This window comes from Sinohyriopsis cumingii, chromosome 13 (assembly GCF_028554795.1).
Source record: "Sinohyriopsis cumingii isolate HCF-2022 chromosome 13, ASM2855479v2, whole genome shotgun sequence".
Taxonomy (NCBI): Eukaryota; Metazoa; Mollusca; class Bivalvia; order Unionida; family Unionidae; genus Sinohyriopsis; species Sinohyriopsis cumingii.
Genome location: NC_142973.1, coordinates 43,518,159 through 43,545,038, shown reverse-complemented (window position 1 = coordinate 43,545,038; position 26,880 = coordinate 43,518,159). Strand labels below are relative to the sequence as shown.

Here is a 26,880-nt window from a genome sequence, read left to right as displayed (position 1 = left end):
ATTTTATGGTATAAGTAGTGTGATGGATAGTATTTTTGTGTTGTAAGGGAAAGTATATTTTGTGATATTACATTCTAATCCAACATAAGGCATTTTGGATAGTGAGTATGATATGCTGGATAGTACAACTGGTGTGACGGAATATTTTTGTGGTTAAAAAATATTCTATTTTGTGAGATTTCATCTGATTCTCTTACATGAGTAAAAGGTTACGGTGACATTCTATATGTACATGTATTATTACAAAAAAGAAGATTAAAATGACAGAAAATACATAAAATTCCCCCAGAACACACATAATTAAAACTAAACTAAGGTAGGTATAAGTTCATTAAAATAAAAATTATGAAGTTTCAAAATATTCACTGAAAGAAATTAGTGGGATGCAAAGTCATGAGAGGTCATCACCATGAAGTATGGTAGTAGTGATCTAAGCGATCATATCTGAAGCATACTGTTTAAAAACACAACTTGGAAATATCATATTGCCTACCATAACTACTCTATAAATGGTAAATTGTATCAATTTTATATATGTAATTACATGGATATTAACCAATGTTCAAAATACTCCAGCTAGCATAGTCAAATCCATACACTCTACAAGCCCCCCTTCTTGGCAACAGCTGATATATCTGCAGTTTACATAAGGTAATTGTTATCAACAACTAGAACCATATGAATGCATTTATAGCAAAGTTAATTGCACTTGCATATGTGGAGTCCTGTATTGCTGTAGCTGTCTATAGGACTCATGGTACTAATTCAGTTCTCATAGTAAACCTATGGAAACACCATGATATTAAAACTTAAAAAACTTAAAATTTCATGATCAAACCTATATTTATCAGTATAGATGAAACCTGGATGTCAGATTCTATACAGAGAAAAGGATATAAACTGTGGCATTTTCTGGACATACATGTGTTTGAAATGTGCTTTCAATTCCACACCAAAGAGTTCAGTGCAAATTTCATTAACGAGTGTTCCAAATTCAAGACTGTTAAAGGATTGAAATTCCATCAATAAAACAATATCTTTATTTTTTTCTGTTACAACTAGGATAAGCTCTCAAAAAATTCTTTTTACTAAATTCTATAATTCATTATCAACTAATCCTGGACACCCAAACCGATATATAGTCTATTTAATCTTCCCCCATTTCCTGACTGGATCTTATTTTTCCATATCATTAGTAATGTGTGTCCTTAAGGAAAATAGACCTGTAAGTTTAACTGGACCAGAATTATGTTCATGAAACACGATCCCCCCCACCCATATATGGTGACATAAAGCCAAAATGTATCAGGATGTATGTATGAACAAATGTATCAGGATGTATGTATGAACAGACAAGTGTATCAGAATGTATGTATGAACAGACAAATGTATCAGGATGTATGTATGAACAAATGTATCAGAATGTATGTATGAACAGACAAATGTATCAGAATGTATGTATGAACAAATGTAGGAAACAACAATAGTAAACTAAATGAATATGAAATTATAGGTTTCATGACATAGAAATTAGTCAATTACATGATATTCTTTCACATTTTTATTTCATCACTCAGCTGTATATAAAAACTCCTACTTAAAAAAATGGAGTACGACAAAGGATGAACAATGTGATTCAATGAGATTCAGTGATATGTACCATACATGCAATGTGAGATCACAAGAAATAGCTCTGATACATTTCCAACCATTTTTCACACTTCTACAAAATGCATTTATATTTGTGGTTTACAAACATATGATTAAAATAAAACAAATAATTTAAACAAGAGCAACTACATATATGAAAATTCAAACAGCTGCATCCATGGTAAGTGGTGGCTTGGTATGGTCTTTCTTAAGTTATTTTATGCTGGAGCAATAAAAATGACTTACTGATAGACAAATCATGGTAGCTGATCCAGGTAGATTCGATTGTGGGAATCAAACCCACATCCTTCTGGTCAGGAATCCAATTGCTGAACCAATGAACCACCACAGCCCATAATGGAAAACAAAGGCTGGGTATTTGTTAAATCTTTGTCCATTGACATACTGGTTACAGACACAGTACTGGTTACAGTAAATGAAAATCATTTTTAAAAAAGACTGAATTGACTGAGCATTTAGCAACATAATGCTCATTCTGAAGAACCCCCCCCCCCACCAAAAACAACAAACAAAATAAAAAACAATAATGAGAAACATAAGTTCTGAGATGACCAAAAGATGTACTGTGACCATGAGCTAAGGACACAGTTCACAAATAGGACTTCCTGTGTACTTTGATAAAAAATATTGAATCTGCCCCAGTGATGTGGATTCTTTTTTTATTAGTCAGTTACAAACATTACTTGATCATGTGGCTGTTAAAAATTAATAATGCAAATTTCAAATGTAAATAATCCTCCTGTGAAGAAAATAGAATTTACCTACTTTGACCCCTTAAAGTGGGGCATCTTCAAATATAAGTACCTTCAAAGCCATACAATATTTTATTATCTGTACAGGACAATATGGGAAAATGCCATGTACAATATGGATCGGTCAAAAATCATTGGTCTGACTTAAATTAGTGATCCATGGCAGTAAATGTAATTTGACCAAATACCCATCATCATTAATGTGACATACACACAAAATGCATAGTTGGCTACATTTTTATGCTGTATCAAAAGCAAAGCACAAACATGATAAATGGGATTGTCACAAAAAGTGACCTTGACCTTGTCGTATGACATAAAGCTCTGACAATGGAATCTATATGTGATACACATAAAATAATGATTTACATACCATATACATATACTTCAAATAAGTTAAAATTTAGAAACATAACTTTGCATCATAAAGTCTTATGTCACAATGAGAAGAAAAAAAGAATGAAACTGCAAAGTAATACGTAATTCTACGATAAACAGAATCTCCAACTTGCTTTTATTACATAGTTTGTGCCAGATTAAGCTACTACATAATTATCATGTGCACTTATAATGTGCAGTATTTTTAAAACTAATGTAAAGCATATTTTATCTCTGAAACTGACAAAAATGTAACATAGAATTAAGAATACATTATAACACTGTGGTAACTGGTTTTGTGTGGCATTTGGGGCAGACCTTCTGAATATGAAGGTTGTGAAACTCATTTAATAATTCAATTATACCACTCGCTACAAGCAGCTCGGAGCATGTAAATATACAACTGCATAAATTTAATATGTGATGAACATTCATGTACGACCCTCGATATGTAATGAATACTCACACATGACTTTCTATATATAACAAACACTCACGTATGAACCACTGTATCAACATATTGTTTCATGAGACTTTCTTTAAAGGTTTTTAATTCAGTGAGTGGACAAAATAGGTTTCAGGACAACCTGCAAGATGATATCTAACCTAGAAATGCAAAATTTCAAAATAATGTCATCTTAGGGGAGAAAAAAAAGTGTACAAACCAGTACAAAATATTTAAGATTCATGGGAATTTACATGATATGTGTAGTAATATTCAAATAAAAAACAAGTAGATCAAATTATTATGGTATAATACATACAGCAGGCAATTTAACATGTGGACGGAAGCTAGACTTTAAAAACTTAAGTTTTATATTAAAAAAAGGCAGTAAAATAATTTAAACATTTCCCTGTAGAGTTGATATTACAAGCAAAAATGTTTACAAAACAGATGACATTCTTAATGTGAATGATAAGAGATCAATTTTCATTCTTATTTTCTTAGAGATAGGCCAGACACACACACACATAAATGACATAAATGTACATTACTGTCGCTCAAGTTGTGTTCAGACTACTATGTTTACACTTTCATATATTCAAGGTAGACAACCACATGTCACTTAATAAAGGTTGGGATTTCAAGCATTCAAAAACAGGCTGATCCATTTGTTCCATTTCATATGGTACAATACATTTACCATCTATCTTCACATATGAGTTGAGCCCAACTGCAAACAACACAGGCCTGATTGATCTGCTATCATATAATGCATTGGCAGATCAGGGTCTATGCAGTTTGTTCCTGTGATTATTCCAAAACAAACTGTAAATCCAGATCTGATGTTTGCATTATGCAATGGTAGATTGGTGTCTGTTCAATCTGCAGTTAGATATGACTTCTCAGCAAGTAAATGTGGTAACTACAAAACAAAATACAGTAAAACACAGAAATCTGATAATCTATATACCACCTATGAAGAAATGAAGCATGGTATTGGTCATAAGTAACGCTGGGGGTATAAGTTCGCCATCTGAAAATATATTACACTTGATTAAAACAAATACGTCTAGAACTCTTAAACAGCAATATGTGGCTTTTTTTTTATACTGACAATGAAATTTAAAGTTTGGTAGGAAAATTTACAGTATATAGAAAATCACCTTCAAATGAGAGCTTTCCTTCAAGTCACACAAACTGTGCATACAACTAATACCCACTATTCTGTGACTGGTTCTTCATCTCTAAAATCAACAGACATATGCTTAAACTATAGCAGGATAACAATTTTATCTACAAAGCATGCACAGTGAAGAAAATTTTGGCATACATCTATGCTACTTTCATGCACTGGGACTAAAATGAACATTCCTTCCCTGAACCCCAAATATGTTTTATGGAACAGTCTTCAGTAAATAAACCATAAAAGATTGTTATCTTCAGTGTGTGACTATGTACTACGTTTTTTCCAAAACAAGTTGCTTTTGTTCATTTGTAGATAAGAAATAATTCACAGAACCATGAATATCTGATTAATAATGCTTATGAGGATATGATTTAAACAAGTGCATGCAAGTAGATATCTATGTTTTACTGTAATTTTTATAACTTTCTCTTTCTTTCTTTTCTATATATTTTTATATATCTTACATACAATAATCTTTGGCTCTACTTGGTAAAATATTTCATATATCAGTTCTAATCATATAGTCAACAGTATCTTCTAATGTAACTTTGAGTGTTTGGAATATGTTTAGGAACCCAATACATGGTTTACTTACAGCTAAACTGTTTAAAGTACATTGTACATTACCTGCGTATATGCTTTATGATAATAGCCCATGAATACACCCCTATAACTATAAAAAAACCTAAACACAATTACTCCACAGTTTTAACACAAGGGCGAATTTTCAAGTCAAAACAAAGACATTCAATGATTTCATTCAATGTTCAGATAACAAGATAAAAAATAAACAGCTACAGAAAATAAACTATACACAACCAAACTGCTAGCAGATATATCATTAGAAATGAAACATATTTTTAATGATGAAACTTACAGAATACTTAACACTTTAAAAAGTAGGAAGCATTTTCAAAACCTTAAGTTTGGCTATGATCTATAGCTGGAAAAAACAAATTTAACAAAGAAAAATCTTGCAATCCTTGAACAAACAAACAGAAATGTGCCCAAGTAATACAACATTATGACAGACAAAATGACAGTATTACTTGAACCCAATAATTTTCACATAGAATAATTTACATACTGTATAATTTAAGTTGTAACTAAAAATATATTTGCTCAGAAAAGGAAAGAAAAGGAAGAAATTATTTCTGTCATGCTGCCACATGTAATGCCTAACATACTTGAAAAAAAGTCGAGTTGAACTGCAGGCAACATAGACCCCGATCTGCTGTAACATAATGCACTGCCAGATCAGGGTCTATGTTGTTTGTTCTACTGATCAGTCATAATAAATGGCATAGACCAATATCAGCCAGCACATTATGAAATGGTAGATCTGGGTCTGTGAGTTTGCAGTTGGCCCCCACCTATGAGTATCTATGATAAGACAGCAGCTAATGCATCCCACGGTTCCGCTGAGCAAACAGCAGCTGTCAGTCATATTTTTTATACAACATTCCATTGGACTGCTGCCTAATCTCAAGCCTGACACATTTTGATTTATTACTAAGTATTAGTCAAGTTTGTCAGCCGACTACAAAGCAACATGATCAACTTACAGTCTGTTACTATGGCCTGTTTCATTTTATAACATGTACAAAATTCTGTTACAATTTCTGTATCTATTAACTAATTTTCATGAATAAAATAAGTTCTATAACCCCAAAATTTATCTCCCCAAAAAGCAGAAAATTTTCAAAAGAAAACTTAAATTTGAAAGAAAATGTGGTGTTAATTAGTAAGCTTGATTATCTTTCATCTGGAAGCATGTAACTCCTTATTGGTGTCTGTTCAGTGGTTTCCTGAATTATCTCTTGCCTGGCAATGACCACATGATTAGGGTCCTTGCATAAATTCTCAAATTATCTTCGATAATGTCTTAAATTCTAAAATTGGTAGCCATGGTAGCTCAGACAGTAGGGTCTGACTCATAATCCAATGGCCATGGATTCAATATCTGCCCAGACAAGCCTGGGTTGGCTACTTTGACCTTTCCTTGGGAAAGACACTTAGCCCCCACTTTCTAGGCATGATACAGCCAATAATGTGTTAAAAGTGCTATTAAAACCAACAAAAATAAGAGAAATTTAATTTCTGAAATCAAATCATTTGAATTCTATAAATTTAGTTCCTAATATTCCACATCTAGAGTATAAGCTGATTTAAATTCTAGATCAAAGAAATCAGAAATAAAAATCACAATCCGACAGGTCAAAGTCGACAATCTAATCAAACTTCATGCCAAACTCAAATAAACAATAAAAATAACAATTATTCTCTGTTTATATGACAAACCCATGAAAGCCTTACCTATAGAAACACACAAAAAAAATCACATAATAAATGCAGAAATAATACTAAGCACCTCGACTGTTCTTGTAATGGTCATACAGGAAAACAAACCAAGATAAAATTCTGAATTTTCATTTTTTTAAAAATCCAACATATTTTCACGTGTTAAGAACTCTTTTGACCCAAAGAATTAGCACATTAAGTTATTTTATCATGTCTTCAAAAACAATTTTCACTTTTAATTTTATTCTGACTAAACAAAGCAAAAGATATCCTCTCCAAAGACACGTTATTTTAAATTAGTTTTCTTTTGTACATTACAACATAATAATGCAGAGTATGTTACAAAATTTTTATTAGTAGAAGTTTGCAATATTTTGGTACACGCATCCCATTTAAAATATCCCCATTAAAACAGCAACATATAATTATCTTTCCCTCTCTCACAACATTATCTCACATTCTGATTTGAAAATGTTACAATGAAAATTACACCTGTCAAAAAATGTGGTCTTGTGTTTTATATATATATATATATATATATATATATATATATATATATATATATATATATATACATATATACTACAAGTATTATGTAGTCTAAAAATCTGATTCAATATCATATAATAATGCTGAAAAATGTTTATATATCCTGATCCATAAAGAATAAATTTGTCATGGATTCTAAGGGACACAAACATGAAGACATATATATCCTATACAATTCTGTTACTCAGCTTAAAAGACAACTCTGATGAAGGGAGAGTAATCTGACCATGTAAATATGAACTTGCGTATCCCATGATGGAGATGCATTCAAAGTTTTAAAAAGTGCATGCCTCTCCTGACAACAGTTTAAGTACACCAAACTGTCAACATGCGTATCTTCTGATGATGACTATAATATGTACTAAGTTTCAAGGAATTCACTGAAAACTGTCAGAGTAGGTGCATTCACAAAATTCTGTCATGTACTGCATCCAGCTGTAAGTCAAAAAAGATAAAAGCTCTTACAACACAAATACTGCAAATGGCACATGAAATGCCCAAGTTGTGCATGTACTGAGATTACAGATTAATAACTTCCACTGTCATGACCTTGAACCTGAGATAGGGGGTCTGGCTATGGCACTTGACACTCTATCAACAACCAAAAAGTTGTTCTGCCATTCTGTCAAGTCATGAAATAGCCTCGCATGCAGCTGTTGAAATGTGTGTGTGTCATTTGGATTTTTAACATAACTTTTTAAAAAATTCAGTCATACTGGTATGATGTCTACAGTGTGGCAGTTTACAGTGATATTCTAGCACTGGGCATCATGCCACAGGCATATAGCATCATGTCCCACCAAGTCACATTAACCATCCTGACACCAGTCTGACCAGTCCTAATACTAACCTCTTAACGCTGAGCACCTAGTGAGGCAGCTGTTAGTACCATTTTTAATAGTTTTTGGTACGACTCGGCCAGGGTTCGAACCCATGACATCCCACATCTGAGGTGGATGCTATGACCACTTAGGCCACCAGAGTGGTCTTGTGGAAATACACGCATAAAATTGATGGATTTGATGATTGCCTCTGGCAGTGTGCACCACATATGTTGCAACAGAAAAGGCAGACAATGATTTTGTCTCCTTCTGCAGCTACATTGCACCATGTGCACAAAGTAGTTCCAAATCTAGTTCCAATGGCAAAAAATTATCCAGGTTTCTTTCTCAATTTGATGGTATAAGTCCTGGATGTTCTCACTGAATCTGTATAGTCGTGGTATAAAAATAGCTAAAGTTTGATTAAAATATCTCCAGTAGTTCAAAAGTTTGTTTTGGGACAAGGATACATGTCAGAGACATATGTATCCTTGCTGTGTCCTTGACCTTATAACAAGAACATGATTGTAGTACATCAGACACTGTCTGTCATCAAATATGCTTGGACAAAGTTGTATTAAAATATCTTTGGCAAATTTTCATTAAAATCTATTTAACCATTATCAAGTTATGGGCAAGCAAAAATTAATAAAGAGATGGATGGATAACATTGTTGTTGTTGTTGTTGTAGGGTTTAACACCATTTTTCAGCACACGATAGGCTATACATGGCGGCCAGTATTAATGGTGGAGGAAGAACCCGGGAAAACCCCGGAAAGAACCACCTACCCACGAGAAAGCTACTGGCAAGCTTTCTCACATACCCACATTGGCTGAATCCGAGACTCGAACCCACGCAGACAGAGGTGAGATGGCAGTGATCCATAACGGACAGCGCTTTAGACCACTTGGCCACTCAGGGCCCCGTTAACATTGTAGCATATTACACCCACTTAAAATTGTGGATTTGTTAACATGTGCATTTTTACATGATGAACAAAATATGTACCAAGTTTTATCGTGATCCATAAAAAACAAACTTGCAAGATAAATAATGTTCACATGATTCCGGACAAAAAGGGTCATAACTCTAATAAAAATTGTGCAAGGACAGAAATTTACATACACACACATCTTAAGACAATTCATGAAAAATAGTGAGACTATTGTCTTCACAAGGTTTTGTTGTTCACTGCATTCTGCTGCAAGTTAATAAGATCACTATTATAAACATTGCAGGAGCAATCCGATTTGCATGACTTCAGGTGATGACAATAATATTTACCAGGTTTCATCGTAATCCATCAAAAAATGCATTACAAGATCCATTCACAAGAATGTATGATAGATGGAAGTATGGATGGATGAATGATACTACATGGAATGAACCAAATACCCTGAAATGTGAGAAAATATGTAAGATTTTAATTCTGATCCTAAACAAAGTCTATTCTTTATTCTTCTGTTATTAATATGGCTAGATACCAATAAACACAGTATTAATTTGATTTCCAACCCTAGCATTACGAAGTCCTTAACAGTATGAACAGGATCTAGCACAATTTTCTTGCACTTACATGACTCCATCTCTGATTTTATACCTTGATATGAGGCGGACAGATCATCTCCTCCACACGTCAACATTTTACTCTAGCTTACATCAGCTTTCTTTTAATTAATATAACTGCACTCATGGTGATCCTTGTTGTTTACATGAAAGTTACACTGGCTATCACTGTTAAAGGCCTTAAAGCCAGTCAGCTGAAACAGTGACTGGTGGTAGTCTCAATTGCTTTGTCTAGGTCATTGAAACCGAGCCAAGATAATACTTGTCATTATTACTGGAGATGGTCAATAATTTAATTAACTAACACATTTTGACAAACATGGCAGATGTTCAAGGCCTGTGGTCATTATTTAAATGTAATTTATTCCCAGAGTATTTTTGATGGATGGAGAATACAGTGGGTAGCCAATGAAGTGGTAATTAAGGAGCAAATTGACTGGTCAGTTCAAATTTATTGGCGGTAACCATGGGTGGCAAGAGATGGGGGTGAGCCAATAAATCAGAAAAGCGCTATACTGGCATCTTGTGGCATTTAAAATTACATGTATTAAACTTGTGTCATAAATGTCATATCTAATAAACACCTGCATAATATCCTCTATTTATCAAAGCTATCAAATCATGGCAATGCTGATCAAAATTTTGAACATCAGCTGAATCATGTGCTTTCTGAGAATTAATACTTTCATCAGATCATAAATCAATTAATACTAATGTCTGATTCTGGACACAACCAAGTTAATTTTATTTAACGTAACTTCAAAGACTAGTTCATTTATACAATGAAATATAATGTAACAGATCTTTCATTACCCGAAACTATGAATTTAACCAAATGTAACATCTTCCTCTGCATATGAAACACAACAAACATACAGTTGCACAAACATTTATATGATACTAATGTCTTATAGCTGCCTACTGTGCAACAGCAGATCTGGGTCTGTGCAGTTTGTATGTGGACTCAACTTCTAAGCAAGTATATGCAGGTATTTTTTAACAAGGCTCCTAAATTTTTAGAACAAAATTTTCACAACCTCTTCACCAGTTTCTTCTGATATTTGAACTGCTACAATTTCTACTGCTACAGCAAATAAGATTTTTATTTTGCGATCTCTTATTCTTTTCTTTAATTTAATCTATTTCATGGCTAAAATCATCCTGAAAAGCATGGGTCAATTAACAATTTAGTATTTTATTAAGATAACAAATAATAAAAAAGAGACCTGGTAATATCAATGTTCAGTTCAGCATGTCAAATATGTTTCATACAGGTAGTGCTGCTATTTCAACATGTTGTACACTCCAGAATGACTTATGTCCACTGTCTAGGAAATACGGCAATTATGTAACACTCGTTAGATAAATATCTTTCTAATGCATTTGCACAATTAAGCAAAGGAATGCACAGGACAAGGTCTTCAGTTAATAATATTTGTTCATCTAAAAGTTGGGTTCATTTATTCAGTTGACCTAAACATTAAAAAAGAATGTACTTATAAACAATTCCTAATTATTATACTTACATACAAATATAATCCAGGTGTAACAGATATTCAATTACAATTTAAAACTCAACAGAATACATAAACATCACTAATCCATGTTTGTCTATGCAAAATTACCCAGTTCAGGCTGGCACTGGACAGATTGTCAGCACATTTATCTACAAGTATTTATAATATTCGGAAAATGACAACATTAACAGTGTATAAAAGATTCTAGAATACTGATCAAAATTACACTTTAAATGTTTTATGAAGTGTGTGCAAAGCCCATTCTATAAAGGAGAATCATGTGTGCATGGCTAATCTACCATAAGCCCTATAACATGTATAACCAATATCACTAACCCTTATTTAGTAACCATAAGCCCTATTCCATGTATAACCAATATAACCCAACATTTAGCCATGAAAACCCTATTAGTGTGGTTTCAACATATACAAGTCCATACAGTGTAAATCTGAGTTTTGATTATTATTCTAGAATCACAAAATAAGTCCTTAATTTTACTTTCAATGCAGGTAGTTGGCTGTTAGCTTTAGCACTGGTATTTTTGGATTTATTCAAATGGAATATGTCCAATGAAAATGACTGATGACAGGTTAGAAATGACAGTTCTCCATGCAAAACAATCCACATATAAATGCCCACATGACAGCTGACCATGTAAGTTTACTTCTTTTGATTAAAACATGTATGATACAAATAAAGAAATTTGTAAATGAAAAATATGATAGAATTTACTTTGAATTTTTATCTTAAATTCAACAATCTGTCTGGACTTGCATGGAAGATGCAAAGCATGGAAGATGCAAAATTACAGATCTTAATCCTACTTTTCAAAATTAATTCAGGCAAAGTGACACGTCCTCTATGCAAGGGCTGTACCATAACATATGCGGTACCTTGGAAAGGCACATTTTTCAATATATATGCCATGGTCTCTGAAGAGTTCCTATGAATAGGGTACAAAACTCTATACTGGATCATGGGTTACTACCCCACATTAAAAGTTCCTTCCCTGGGTCCAAGTACATTTTACAGGAAAGCCCTAAGAAGAGTACAATAAAACTCAATAACAAACATGGTGGAACTAAATTCCGCTTCTGATACAGATACAAACAGATCCAGTTGCCATGAATTCTGTTATTTTATGTCCATAGTGTATAATAACTTAATGGAATACTACATGGAATGTAGACTGCAACTCAATTGTTTTCATCATTAGTACGTCACAGATACTGAGCATTGTCAAGTCAGTAGTTCAGTCTACAATGGCGATAAATGCTGGTACAGGTTACCAAAAATTTTATCGAAAAAACTGAAAACACACATTCTGTCATTTCCAGGGATTTTCACCTGGGTCCAGAGAATCTGTAAAAAAAAAAAGAGACCAGCTATAGGTGATGATAAAACATGTCCCAACTGCAGACCAAAATATCCAAACCCAAAATAGTTAAAAAAAACTTACAAATATATGCAAAACTGCTACAATAATATGAAAATATAACGATATCTTCAATATATGCATACAAACAAGCTGATGTAAGTTAATTTGTTTTTTTGCTTAGAACTTGCTCACTTTATATTTTCTACAAAAAAGTTTATCACTGTATTGCTATATGCCCATCAGAGGAACTAATTTTTAAAGACTCTAGAATTAGACAAATTCATAAACTTTCATTTGTACCAATCAAACACCTCAAAGTATTCCTTCTATATCAAACTCTATTTCAGTGAAACTATGTGCTTCTCATGGCAGTCACCATTAATGCAGCGGAGGTGTTCAAAGCACAGATACAAATATCTGTGATACAAAGTACCTTCAGAATCTAATCAGTTGAATATATTGTCTTGTGGGGTTTAATGCCATTTTTCAGCACATGATAGGCTACATATGATGGCATGTATGTTTAGTAACTGAAGAATCCAAGATGACCATAGAAAGAACCACCAACCCACAGGAAGCTACTGGCAAGCTTTCTCACATATCCATGTTGGTTGAGGCAATACTTGAACTAGCGCAGACAGAGGTGATATGTGTGAGTGACTTGTAAAGTTGAGTGCCTTAAACCACTTTGCCACCTGGGGCTCCCTGCAGAATATTTAATCTGTGAATAGTTTTATGAATCTGCACATAAAGTTTGTTTTCAAAATTAAAGGAAGTGCTTTCACTGATGTACAAATAGCAAACATCAGCCAGCTATGACTGCTTGCTGAAAATGACAAGATAAAAGGTAAAGTTTCTTATCAGTATCAGTGTATACTACACTAAGTGAGGCAATCAGTTATTTCATTCTGTTGTAGTCCCTAACAAATAATTTTTGTCGAGTTTTTGCAGGAGATTTGCTAACAGTGAAGAATAATTTTTATATTCAACAGAAAGTGGCATTAAAGCATAAACATAAAATAAAATGCTGGTGTTATTCTGGCTCTTGACTTTTGTACAGGAAACTGATGTATTTCATTATTGTACAGGAAAGTGATGCATTTCATTATTGTACAGGAAAGTGATGTATTTCATTCACTTTTCAAATGCACCATTTGCTGAAATTGCAACATACTGGGTACAGTAGAACCTGTCTTGAAAGACCACACCTGCTGCCAAAAAAATAATGGTCTCTCAAGACAGGTGGTCTCTCATAACAGGTTGTAACACTATATAATCAGTAAATCTGTGTATGGAGATTCTGGTCTCTCAAAGCAGGTAGTCTCTCATAGCAGTAGTCTCTCATAGCAGTGGTCCCTCAAGACAGGTTTTACTGTAATCTATGCTGAACTTTTTATATGCTGAATTCAAGTTAGTGCGTAACATGATAAGATATTTTGTTTCATCTAAACTTATAATTAATGCACTGATTTCATAAAAATGTACATTTACTTGTTGAGACAAAAGTGCACCAGACAATGATCCTAATCAAACAATTTTGAACAATTACAATGAAACAAGATATATTATGGTTATCACAGTGGTCTCCTTTTGTAATGAAGGTATGATGCACACAACAGATGCCAGGGATTGAGCATAAACTCTCCTGTTTGTTTACTGGTGAACTGGGCCTGAAATTTTAAGGTACAGGTGTGTTACACTGAATTATATATCAAATTACTATATACTCACTTATACATCAAGTGCAATTGTAAACAACACTGACTCTGATCTAATGCATCTATGCTGTTTGTTCTGCTCATTACTCCTAACTGCACCAACCCAGATCTACCAGTGCATTATACAGTTTTCAGTTGGGCTTGACATAAAAGAAAGTGTATACTGTAAGGTAGCAGTAAAAACAATGTACCAGAATGCCAATCAAGAGGTGTTTTGTGGCCATTAAACTTGTAATGTATTATGAACTCTAATCAAGATGGATATCATCCTGCACTTTCTCTTTAAGTCTATGGAGTACTGATGACATTACTGTAAAAAGTCCCTGTAGAATGCAAAAGGGAAGTAACTCTTTCATTATTATTATTATTACTATTATGTATGAACCAGAACTGTCATATGTCTGGAAAATTCTAATGCCTAGGCCTACCTTTTGGTGCAGGTAATGACCCAACACTTTCCTTTAGACTGGATCTCCTCATGCTGATTTCGGCTTCTGACATAAGTCGTAAATCTCTGCGTGAGATTTTAACAGGAGTTGTATTTAACTGAAGCTGACCTACTTTGGCTGATACTGGTCTTGCGCCCTGGTCAGCAGGATGCTCCGCTGATGTACGGTTCTCTCTCGTTCTAAAAGAAGATATTTAAAACCAATTCAAAGTACATATGTATCAGTTTTAGTATAAAAAAGTTATAATTATAGAGTATTATGCCAAAATATTACAACTTTCAGTAATACGTAATTGAATAAAACATGAAAAATAAATATAAATATTCACCAACATTAAATGCATGTATAAACCTGTCAAGAACAAGTGGTTTCTTTTGGTTTATTTCTTGATATTTTATGGCACAGCAACACTTTCATGACTAACTAGCATAGTATTGTCTATAACATTGATTTTTTTCTTTTGTTTAGATCTTGTATATAATGCAACAATATTGAATACATATAGATTATTTGTTAGATTTGGTTATGAAAACTTAAGTCAGCACCTGTTGTACAATGAAAACAGAAAGGTATACAACCTACTCTTTCAGACCAAAGGCAACTTTCTAGCAAGATAACATTTATACAGTAAAAGTCCCAAATGAGGCATGAGATTTTTAAGATGAATTATATTGGCTAACAAAGCAATAAAAATCACTGGAAAGTTGAAAGAAATAAACGCCAGAATGATCCGTATTAAATCTGGTTCACATTAATGAAGAAATTTTCTGATGATGTCATTTTTTTTCATTACACAAATCAACATTTCTGATGTAAATCAACATCATCATTGGTATCAGAATTTCTGTCACACTTCCACAACATCTGTTCAGGTTTTGAAAAAGACACTTAAATTTTTGAATTTTTTTTTATGTCAGCAATATCTGAGGGCTAATCAACATCATTGGTGCAGATATAAAATGTCTTCATAATTGAAAGCTAACTGTCAAATTTAGAGAACAATAAATGTAGCTGGATTACGGAAAATGATGGATGCATGACTATGAAAATGCTCACTTGGACTAAGAGTCAAATAAACACTACAAATTCAACCAAAGCTATATCAAACTTAAATTAAATAATGTTCAGAAAATTGAAAGTTTGGATAATTAAGAAAAAATGTATTACTGACACAGCATAACAGAGATTATGAGATTGTTTCCTATAACACGATAATTTTGATATTCAGAATTTGTATAATTTATAATACTATTAGTATAAGAACACAATATTTACTCGGAACCATAAATCTCCTTGCCAACTGGGATATGAGTAGCTCACATAATACAGACAAGCAAAGGAAAAATATAAGTCACTCAAGCATAAAAATTAGGTTACTTTGCCTGAGATGCATGCACATACACATCTGTATGAATGCTAGTGAAATAAGGTCCAATATACTGAGGGTATAAGACAAAAGCAACTGAAAATATACTCATGAATAAACACTGGGTCAAAGTGACCTAGTTCTGGTATGGTTGAGTTACTGTCCTCAGAGGCATCCATATACTTATTTTTTTCTTAAGTGTTAAATAGGGTCCATGTTATTGGGGGTGTGGGGGTGTGCACAAAACGCAAAAAATACTAAAGTCACTTAAGCATGGAAATGATGTCATATTAATCTAGTTTTTATACTTTATTTAGGTCTTTATTCCATAATTTAAAAAGGCTGTATATTGGGTGTTCACTCATCCCTGTATGTAGGCCTCTGCAAATTTACAGCAAATACAAATGCAAATTAAAAAAATAGATACAGAGTGGTAAAAATGAAACAAATCAAAATACTTTCATTGTATTTTGTACAATGATACATACACATTGTATTTTATACAACGATACATACATACTGTATTTTATACAATGATACATACACATATTTTATACAATGATACATACACATTGTATTTTATACAATGATACATACATATTGTATTTTATACAATGATACATACATACTGTATTTTATACAATGATACATACATATTGTAACACCCTTTGTATTGTTTTATTCATACAAACACACAAACAAAAATACACCAACATACACAAACATATATAAAATCTATTTCTCTAACACCCTAATAAACTTGTTAATTTAAACACCCTAATACACTTGTTAATTTAAATAAACAAAATTTATACAGTGAAAAAATGTAATAAACCAAAACCCATCCACTGCATATCATATAACGTCACACACTTTTGACATGGGTATCAATTTATCTACTCACAAACACACTCACACAAAAAATGTTACTATATTAATTGACATTTTTTCTCTAACCGTTATATGTCTGGCAATAAAATAATGGCAGTAATTAATAACAGGAGGACCAAGTGAGCCTGAGATTGCTCACATGTATAACATCTGCCTAATAACAAAATGAAACAACTGGACAAGAAACATGGGTTGGTAGGATGCTTTCTCTTGAAATTTCATCCAACAATATTGGTACAAAAGTTACAAAAACTTTTGCTTCGCAGTTTCTTTAGTTTTTCTATCTTCATCCATATTTGATTGCATATCAGCATCATTTGTCCAATACTGAAAATCCACTATGTAAGTTGGTCAAATTAGGCTGAGCATTTAAAAAATAAATAAATTTGCTTAAATGTTTGTCTCTACTTTTAGTGGTGGATTGTCATCATCTATTCATCCATACCAATTTGAAAGCTGTTTACACCAGTGTGTGTGTGTGTGTGATCTAGATTTTTAATGTAGCTTTAACAATTTTCCAGTCATATTGCTGCAGTGTGGCAGTTTAAAGTGATGTCTAGCACTGGGGCATCATGCCGCAGACATGTAGCATGATGTCCCACCCAGTCACATGATCCTAACACCAGGCCAACCAGTCCTAACACTAACCACTTAATGCTGAGTGCCTAGCAAGGCAGCTATGAGTACCATTTTTAGAAGTCTTTGGTATGACTCGGCCGGGGCAGACGCTCTAACCGTTTACACCAGTATGTTTTCTGTAAAGATTGGTTGTTGTTGTTGTAAGGTTTAACGCCATTTTTCAGCACACGATAGGCTATACATGGCGGCCAGTATTAATGGTGGAGGAAGAACCCGGAAAAACCCAAAAAAGAACCACCGACCCACGAGAAGCTACTGGCAAGCTTTCTCACATACCCACGTTGGCTGAATCTGAGACTTGAACCCACGCAGACAGAGGTGAGATGGTAGTGATCCGTAACGGACAGCGCTTTAGGCCACTCAGCCACTCGGGGCCCCTGTAAAGATTGGTCAGATTCTGCTATGCAATTATTCATACACTGTTTCAATGTTTTTCTATTTTTAGCAGCAGTGTCCATATTTGACCGTGGACTGGCATAATTTGTTAACATCTAAAAGAAGTCTATATCGGGATGCTTTCCGACAAACTTTGTCACATTCTGTTAAGCAGTTTAGATGAAGAGGTAATTCAAAGATTTTTCTAGTTTTAGTAGTATCAGCCATACCTAATGGTGGATTGACAAGATGTCTTCCGTCAAGTTTGGTCAAATACTATTTCAACATTTTTAGAGAAGAAACTATTTGTAGGTTTGTCTGTTTTTAGTAATGGTGACCATAACTGATGGCAGATTGGTAACATTATACAAATCTGAAAGGACTTCAAGCCAGAATGCTTTGCATCAAATATAATCAAATTTTGTCAAGTTAGTTTGGAGAAGTCAATGGAAGGTTTTCTAAATATAGTAACAGTGGCCAAATTTAATGGTGAATCTGCATCAGTTGTATAAACTTGAAACCCAACCACCCATCCCTTACAACAGGAGATTTGCTTTAAAATTTTTGTCAAATTTTTTTGAGCAGTCGGCATCTTTTGTACAAATCTCAAAAGTCTTCATCACAGGATACTTTTTTGTCAAATTCGATTTACTAGTTATGGAGAAGAAATTGTATAAAGGTTTGTCTACTTTTAGTAATGATACCTATACTTGACGGAAGATCATTTCTATAAATCTGAAAGGTCTTCGTGCCAAAATGCTGTCTGTCTATTCAACAGTTTTTATATTTCTAGTAACTGTGGTCATATCTAATGGCAGACTACATAATTGGTTATTGATGTTGTTGTTATGGGGTTTAACACCATTTTTCTGCACAAAACAGGCTATACATGGCAGCCAGTATAAATGGTGGAGGAAGAACCTGGGAAAACCCCCAAAAGAACCACCGACCCATGAGACATAATTTGTACAAATTTCAAAGGTCTTTATGCCCAGATGATATCTGCTGAGTATGATTATATTCCTTTGATGACCCTAAAGGTGCCTTTCTTGACTCAGCAAGTCATCCACAAAGTTTGGCACAGAACTGGAGTTATTTTGTGGGAGATATTTTCTCTTTTGGAGTACCACTGACCTTAAACTTACACAGATTTTAATAGGAGTCTTCCTTGTCTCAAATGCAAACCACTCACAAAGTTTGGCACAGAATTGGAGTTATTTTGTGGGAGATATTTTCTCTTTTGGAGTACCACTGACCTTAAACTTACACAGATTTTAATAGAAGTCTTCCTTGTCTCATATGCAAACACCTCACACAGTTTCATCAAGGCATGAGGTACAGAACTTCAGTACTTTGTGGAAACTGATTTTTAATCTTTCAATGTGACCTTGACATTGGTCCTTTTAACCCTAAAATAAATAGGTGAATTCCTCATCTCAAATGTAAGACACTTCTGTTCAAGAGTCAATGGAACTTTGGCTCTGACCATTTCATCCAAAAATCAATAAGTTATTTTCTCATTTCATGCCATTTACAATGTCTAGTCAAGGTAACTGCTATAGAAGATAACCACTGTGTAGAAATAGTGTCCTGTCTTTCAGTCCCTGTGACTTTAACAGTTGACCTTTTGAGTTCAAACGGATAGGCTTCTACTTTTCTCAAATACATGATACTATTGCAAAGTCTGGAAAAGACAGATGATAGAGAACTCAAATTTGAAACAGGGAACAGCTGGATATATGTACTGTCAAACAGACAGGAAACAACATCATGACATTATAAACTCACCTTATGGTTCATGAATAAAAAGTTTCCACAATTATTTTAAGTACTCTTGATGGTTCAGATGTTTGGGAAATTTCCAAGGAAACTAATAACCTTGGACAGACAACAACATAACGTTGCAAGTGCTAGAAACAGAATTTAACCCAGGACCATACAGATGCAATGTAAAGTGTGCCCCAAAAACCTACAAGACATTGTAGACATTTGGTCAACCAAGGGTTTACTTATTGCAGAAGCAACCAATGTATCAAACAACATGCTGCTGTAGGAATCAACTAGTATGTATTACCTTTAGTTAGTAGTACATGTATGTATTACCTTATTAGTACCTGAATGTATTTCCTTATTAGCATATGTCTGCATTACCTTATTAGTACATGCATGTATTACCTTATTAGTACATGTATTACCTTATAAGTACACGTCTGTATTACCTTATTAGTACATGTCTGTATTACCTTATTAGTACATGTCTGTATTACCTTATTAGTACATGTCTGTATTACCTTATTAGTACCTGAATGTATTTCCTTATTAGCACATGTCTGCATTACCTTATTAGTACATGAATGTATTACCTTATTAGTACATGTATTACCTTATTAGTACATGTCTGTATTACCTTATTAGTACATGTCTGTATTACCTTATTAGTACCTGTAAGTATTTCCTTATTAGTACATGTCTATATTACCTTATTAGTACATGTATTACCTTATTAGCACATGTCTGTATTACCTTATTAGTACACGTCTGTATTACCTTATTAGAACATGTCTGTATTACCTTATTAGTACATGTCTGTATTACCTTATTAGTACATGTCTGTATTACCTTATTAGTACCTGTAAGTATTTCCTTATTAGTACATGTCTGTATTACCTTATTAGTACATGTATTACCTTATTAGCACATGTCTGTATTACCTTATTAGTACATGCCTGTATTACCTTATTAGAACGTGTCTGTATTACCTTATTAGTACCTGTAAGTATTTCCTTATTAGTACATGTCTGCATTACCTTATAAAGATATGTATGTATTACCTTATTAGTACATGTATCTATCACCTTATTAGTACACCTCTCCCTCGATAACTCATGCACAATGGGGTCAACAAACATAGACTGCACTATAAGTGAGGGCACACATTAATGAGGGACCTCCAAAAATTGAAAAAATTCGCTTTAACATTGAGAAAACCATGGGGGGGGGGGGGAAGAGCGGCATTAGGGAACTGGGCTGTTTAATGACTGAATCCTCATTTTACAATCACATCGATAATAATTTTTAATAATGTGCTTTTTCTGATGAAGTTGTTCATTATTCTGTGCACGTGAAAAATCTGTGTATTAAGTCACTGCTTTTTGTTTTCTTGACGAGTCTGGTTACCGTAGTGGTGCTTAATAGTATCCTGCCAAATCGGGAGTTCACAGAGCAGGGAACTAGACTAACTGTTGATACACCACCAAACAAGATTCCTTTTTTTCAAAAACACATGACATTTATTTCATGACACAATCGTCTACGTCGAAACTAAATTTTTGTATTGTTCAGTTAGTTCAATATTGATGTTGTGATTTCATTGGAAGTAATAATGAAATTTGATTCAAAGAGATAATTAACTTGATAATACAAAGGAGGTCAGCTTTTAATTCAGTACAACAATACAACAAATACTTCCCCAAGTCAGTTATCAAAACACTGTCGGCACTTAATTAGGTTCTCGGAGAAACGCTCGTGGATATAGCTGTTACGGTAGATTGATGCATTTTATGATTAATTACAAGAGGACACATTGCATTTATGATGATTACACTTAAAAGGAACTAAAAGAAGAACTAGAACACAAATTTCAATTAATAAAAAAATGATTTAATTTGTATTTATTTATATAAAGTACTGCCTCCACTTGGCGTAAGTGACATTTTCATTGATCAAAATTTCCTTACAATATTGTTAATTGCGGTGTTCTAGGAATGTCATTTGGAAAGAAAATGTAAATAACTGTATGACCTATTTTTAAATTTAACATTTCATAATGGTGATTAAAATTTCCAGGTTCTATTTACCGTTTTTGATGATAAAACGAGCGACATGTCAAAGTTTCCGATACCAATTTTGATTGCGATTTTCTTCAAGTTCAACAAATAGGGATAAATTTTTGGGGTATTTTCTGGTTTAAAAAATGGGATCCATGCATGACCTCATGTTATAAGTGGGTTCGCGAGTTATCTGGGCGCAAGTTATTGAGGGAGTGGTGTACCTGTATGTATCTCCTTATTAGTACATGTATTACATTATTAGTACAAATATGTATTATCTTATTAGTACATGAATGTATTACCTTATTAGTACATGTCTATATTACCTTATTAGTACATGTATCACCTTATTAGTCCATGTATCACCTTATTAGTACATGTATTACACTGTTAGTACAAATATGTATTATCTTATTAGTAAATGAATGTATTACCTTATTAGTACATGTCTATATTACCTTATTAGTACATGAATGTATTACCTTATTAGTACGTCTGTATTACCTTATTAGTACATGTATCACCTTATTAGTACATGTATGCATTTCCTTATTAGTACATGTATCACCTTATTAGTCCATGTATCACCTTATTAGTACATGTATTACATTGTTAGTACAAATATGTATTATCTTATTAGTACATGAATGTATTACCTTATTAGTACATGTCTGTATAACCTTATTAGTACATGTATCACCTTATTAGTACATGTATGCATTTCCTTATTAGTACATGTATCACCTTATTAGTCCATGTATCACCTTATTAGTACATGTATTACATTGTTAGTACAAATATGTATTATCTTATTAGTACATGAATGTATTACCTTATTAGTACGTCTGTATTACCTTATTAGTACATGTATCACCTTATTAGTACATGTATGCATTTCCTTATTAGTACATGTATCACCTTATTAGTCCATGTATCACCTTATTAGTACATGTATTACATTGTTAGTACAAATATGTATTATCTTATTAGTACATGAATGTATTACCTTATTAGTACATGTCTATATTACCTTATTAGTACATGTATGCATTTCCTTATTAGTACATGTATCACCTTATTAGTCCATGTATCACCTTATTAGTACATGTATTACACTGTCAGTACAAATATGTATTATCTTATTAGTAAATGAATGTATTACCTTATTAGTACATGTCTGTATTACCTTATTAGTACATGTATCACCTTATTAGTACATGTATGCATTTCCTTATTAGTACATGTATCACCTTATTAGTCCATGTATCACCTTATTAGTACATGTATTACACTGTTAGTACAAATATGTATTATCTTATTAGTAAATGAATGTATTACCTTATTAGTACATGTCTGTATTACCTTATTAGTACATGTATCACCTTATTAGTACACGTATGCGTTTCCTTATTAGTACATATATGTGTTTCCTTATTAGTACATGTATCACCTTATTAGTCCATGTATCACCTTATTAGTACATGTATCACCTTATCAGTAAATAAGGTCATTGAGCTTGTGTCTAGTGAGAAAGCTCCAGGAGCAGACTCCATCCCAGCTGAGATCTACAAGTCTGGTGGGCCTAAGTTAGTGGGAAGACTAACAGAGATGTTCTGTGGCATGTAGAAGATGAAGATGAAATGCATACCCTAGGAATTCAAAGATGCATCCATCATCCACTTTTACAAATGCAAAGGCAATCGCCAATCCTGCGACAACCATGGAGGAATCTCTCTACTCTGTATCGCAGGTAAGGTCCTCGCCAGGCTACTGCTGAACAGACTCACATAAAACCTTGATCATGGCCTACTGCCAGAAAGCCAGTGTGGCTTCAGAAAGGAGAGAGGCACCATCGACATGATCTTTGCTGCCAGGCAGCTGCAAGAAAAATGTCTTGAACAAAATGTCCAGCTATACACCACCTTTGTGGACCTGACTAAGGCATTCGACACTATCAGCCAGGAAGGCCTTTGGAAAATCATGGCCAAATTTGGATGTCCAGAAGTCTTCACTGAAATGGTGAGACAGTTTCATGATGGCATGCTTGCCAGAGTCCAGGACCAGGGTAATTATTCCAAACCCTTTGCAGTTACGAATGGTGTGAAACAAGGATGCGTCTCAGCCCCCACTCTATTCAGCCTCATGTTCTCCGCAATGTTGATGGATGCTTTCAAGGACAGCAATGTTGGAGTAGGTCTCCGATAAAATCTGGATGAAAAGTTGTTCAACCTGAGGAGGCTCCAAGCCAAAACCAAAGTCCAAGTTGAGAACATTCGTGACCTGCTGTTTGCAGATGACTGTGCCCTCAACTCCAGCATGGAGGCAGGCATGCAACAGAGCATGGACCTTTTTTCCACAGTGTGCTCCAACTTCGGACTCACCATCTCTACCAGCAAGACCGAGGTTCTGCATCAGCCAGCTCCTGGAGAAGATTACCTGGAACCATCCACCACTGTCAATGGCCATAAGCTCAAAAATGTAGACAGGTTCACATACCTCTGCAGCACCCTCTCACAAGCAGTCCACATAGACGATGAGGTCAACATTAAGATTACCAAAGCCAGCATAGCATTTGGCAGATTCCGCTCAAATGCCTGAGATAGGAGAGGCATCAAGCTTGCCACCAAACTCAAAGTCTATGCAGCGGTTGTTTCTCCCCACCCTCCTCTATGCTTGCGAGACATGGTCTGTGTATAGCCGCCATGTTAAACAACTGAACCACTTCCATATGAGCTCCCTGAGGAAACTACTGAAAATCAGAAGGCAGGACAAGGTACCAAACACAGAGGTGCTCACTAAGGCCGGCATGACAAGCATCCACACCATGCTGTGCAAGGCACAACTCCGATGGTCTGGCCATGTTGTCTGCATGCCGGTAGAATGCCTACCTAAGACGGTCTTCTATAGAGAGCTACAACAAGGCAAAAGATCTCACGGTGGTAAAAAAAAAAGAGGTACAAGGACACCCTCAAGGCTTTGCTGAAGAACCTAGGCAATGATCCTGAGTCGTTGCTAATCGATCTGCTTGGTGCAGTCAAGTCAATGCTGGTGCGGAAGCATTTGAGCAGAAAAGACTGGTGGATGCAGCTGAAAAACGAGATCTGTGTAAATCCAGGAACAGCAGTTACGCAATTCCTGGTCAGCAACCTGCACATCCATGTCCCCACTGCAACAGATTCTTCCAGGCCCGGATCGGACTAATCAGCCATCTCTGGACCCACCCCCAGTGAATCGATGACATTATATGGTCCTCATTGACACCGATGGATGAACATCATCAGTACATGTATGCATTTCCTTATTAGTACATGTATGCATTTCCTTATCAGCACATGTATGCATTACCTTATTAGTACATGTTTGTATTTCCTTTTCAGTACATATATTACCTGGTTTAAAAAATGGGATCCACGCCAGACCCCGTGTTATAAGCAGGTTCGCGAGTTATCAGGGCTGGAGTTATCGAGGGAGTGGTGTACCTGTATGTCCTTATTAGTAGATGTATGTATTAACTTTTTAGTACATGTCTGTATTACTTTATTAGTACATGTATGTATTACCTTATTAGTACATGTATGTATTTCCTTATTAGTGAAGACATCTAAAATTATACAGTACCATATACATTGCTTTCTGTTATTCCAGGGGGCAAGATTGAAGTGAACTTCAGAGAGTCAATTCAATTTTGCATTTTTCCCATTTCTGTAGTACAAGTTTTGCAATGTTACTATTGCAGCAGAGTTCTGACATTTATTGAAGGTATCTTTCAGATCATTAAAACTCTAGGGCTGACTTTTCTTGTCACAGGCTGACTTTTCTTATCAGGACAAACTTTTCTTGTCACAGACTGACTTTTCTTTTGAGGGCCGACTTTTCTTGTCAGAGGCTGAATTTTCTATCACAGCTGACTTTTCTTGTCACAGGCTGACTTTTCTTTTCAGGGCTGACTTTTCTTGTCACAGGCTGACTTTTCTTATCAGGGTTGATTTTTCTTGTCACAGGCTGACTTTTTTAATCAGGGCCGACTTTTTCTTGTAACAGGCTGACCTAATTTATCATAGATATGGGAAAATGGGCATTCTGCACACTGAAAACAAAAGTGTGGTACTTGATTAATGTAAAAGGACAAAACCCTGAGCTTTGTTTAATTAGCCTTTCTTTTCCAGCAATGGACAATTTTGAATGGATTTGTTCTGATTAATGGTAACTAACCTGGCAGGCTGTGTCTCCCTATGTGAGTTTGACTGAGAACCTCCATCATTGTCAGCCACTGAACTCTGTACAGAACTCCTCAAGTCAAAATCTGGAAGAAAGTATGTCTACAGTTAGGTTTCATTAATCTGACACAAACTGGATTAAACCATCTATCAGACAAATAGTCACACTTACATTTTGATGCTGTAATATATTGTGGTAGTCTGCTGGAAATTTAATGAACAAGATCTGACTCAAGTCAGACCTATTTACTTCGCAATTCACAACTATTTTTTATCCTAATTTCACTCAGGTAATTTTGAAAATAATTTCTTTGCAAGTCATTCACATTAAGGCTGTGATAGAGCTGTGTAAGATTTTATGGGAACAAGCAGAAATATGGGAGGGGCAATTTCGTTATGTACATTAATGATGAAACTTTACTTTATGAAGTCACAACACATGCTTTGAAGCTTCATCCATTACGAAGTTAGAGTCGATTTAAATGTTTTGAATTTACTCTTGATGAAGTGTATTCAATCATTCAAACTGAGACAATGTACACTAATTTTTTATTTCTTCTACCATGATAATGTTATGAATGATAATAAACTGAAAATATAACCTTCTCCTGTAAAAGTATTTCTTCTGTCTCTAATTATTTCCACCTCTAGTGAAAAAAGTTATTAAGGAAAGCAAAAACAGTTTTGAGTTATAAAAACACTACTTTCAAGGATTGAGGTCATGTGTATTCACACTGTTAATTAATTATTTAAAAAAATAGGTCATAGGCTAAATGCAATATATTTTCTTTTATGTTCAAACAATTTTATTATAATACTGTACCAGCAT

General features: G+C 34.2%; 1 protein-coding gene across 1 annotated transcript in view; it reads right to left on the bottom strand.

The window, feature by feature from the left end:
- Window positions 1–1,546: 1,546 nt before the first annotated feature.
- LOC149785310 (kinesin-like protein KIF27) overlaps window positions 1,547–26,880 on the bottom strand; it is a 168,864-nt gene continuing 143,530 nt past the window's right edge. Inside the window, exons 34-36 of the mRNA XM_089979203.1 lie at window positions 26,047–26,137; window positions 14,713–14,912; window positions 1,547–12,550 (exon numbers count right to left, since the gene is read on the bottom strand). Of these exons, the coding sequence (XP_089835329.1) occupies window positions 12,516–12,550; window positions 14,713–14,912; window positions 26,047–26,137 (326 nt within the window). The 3' untranslated portion in view covers window positions 1,547–12,515. The remainder of the gene's footprint in view (window positions 12,551–14,712; window positions 14,913–26,046; window positions 26,138–26,880) is intronic.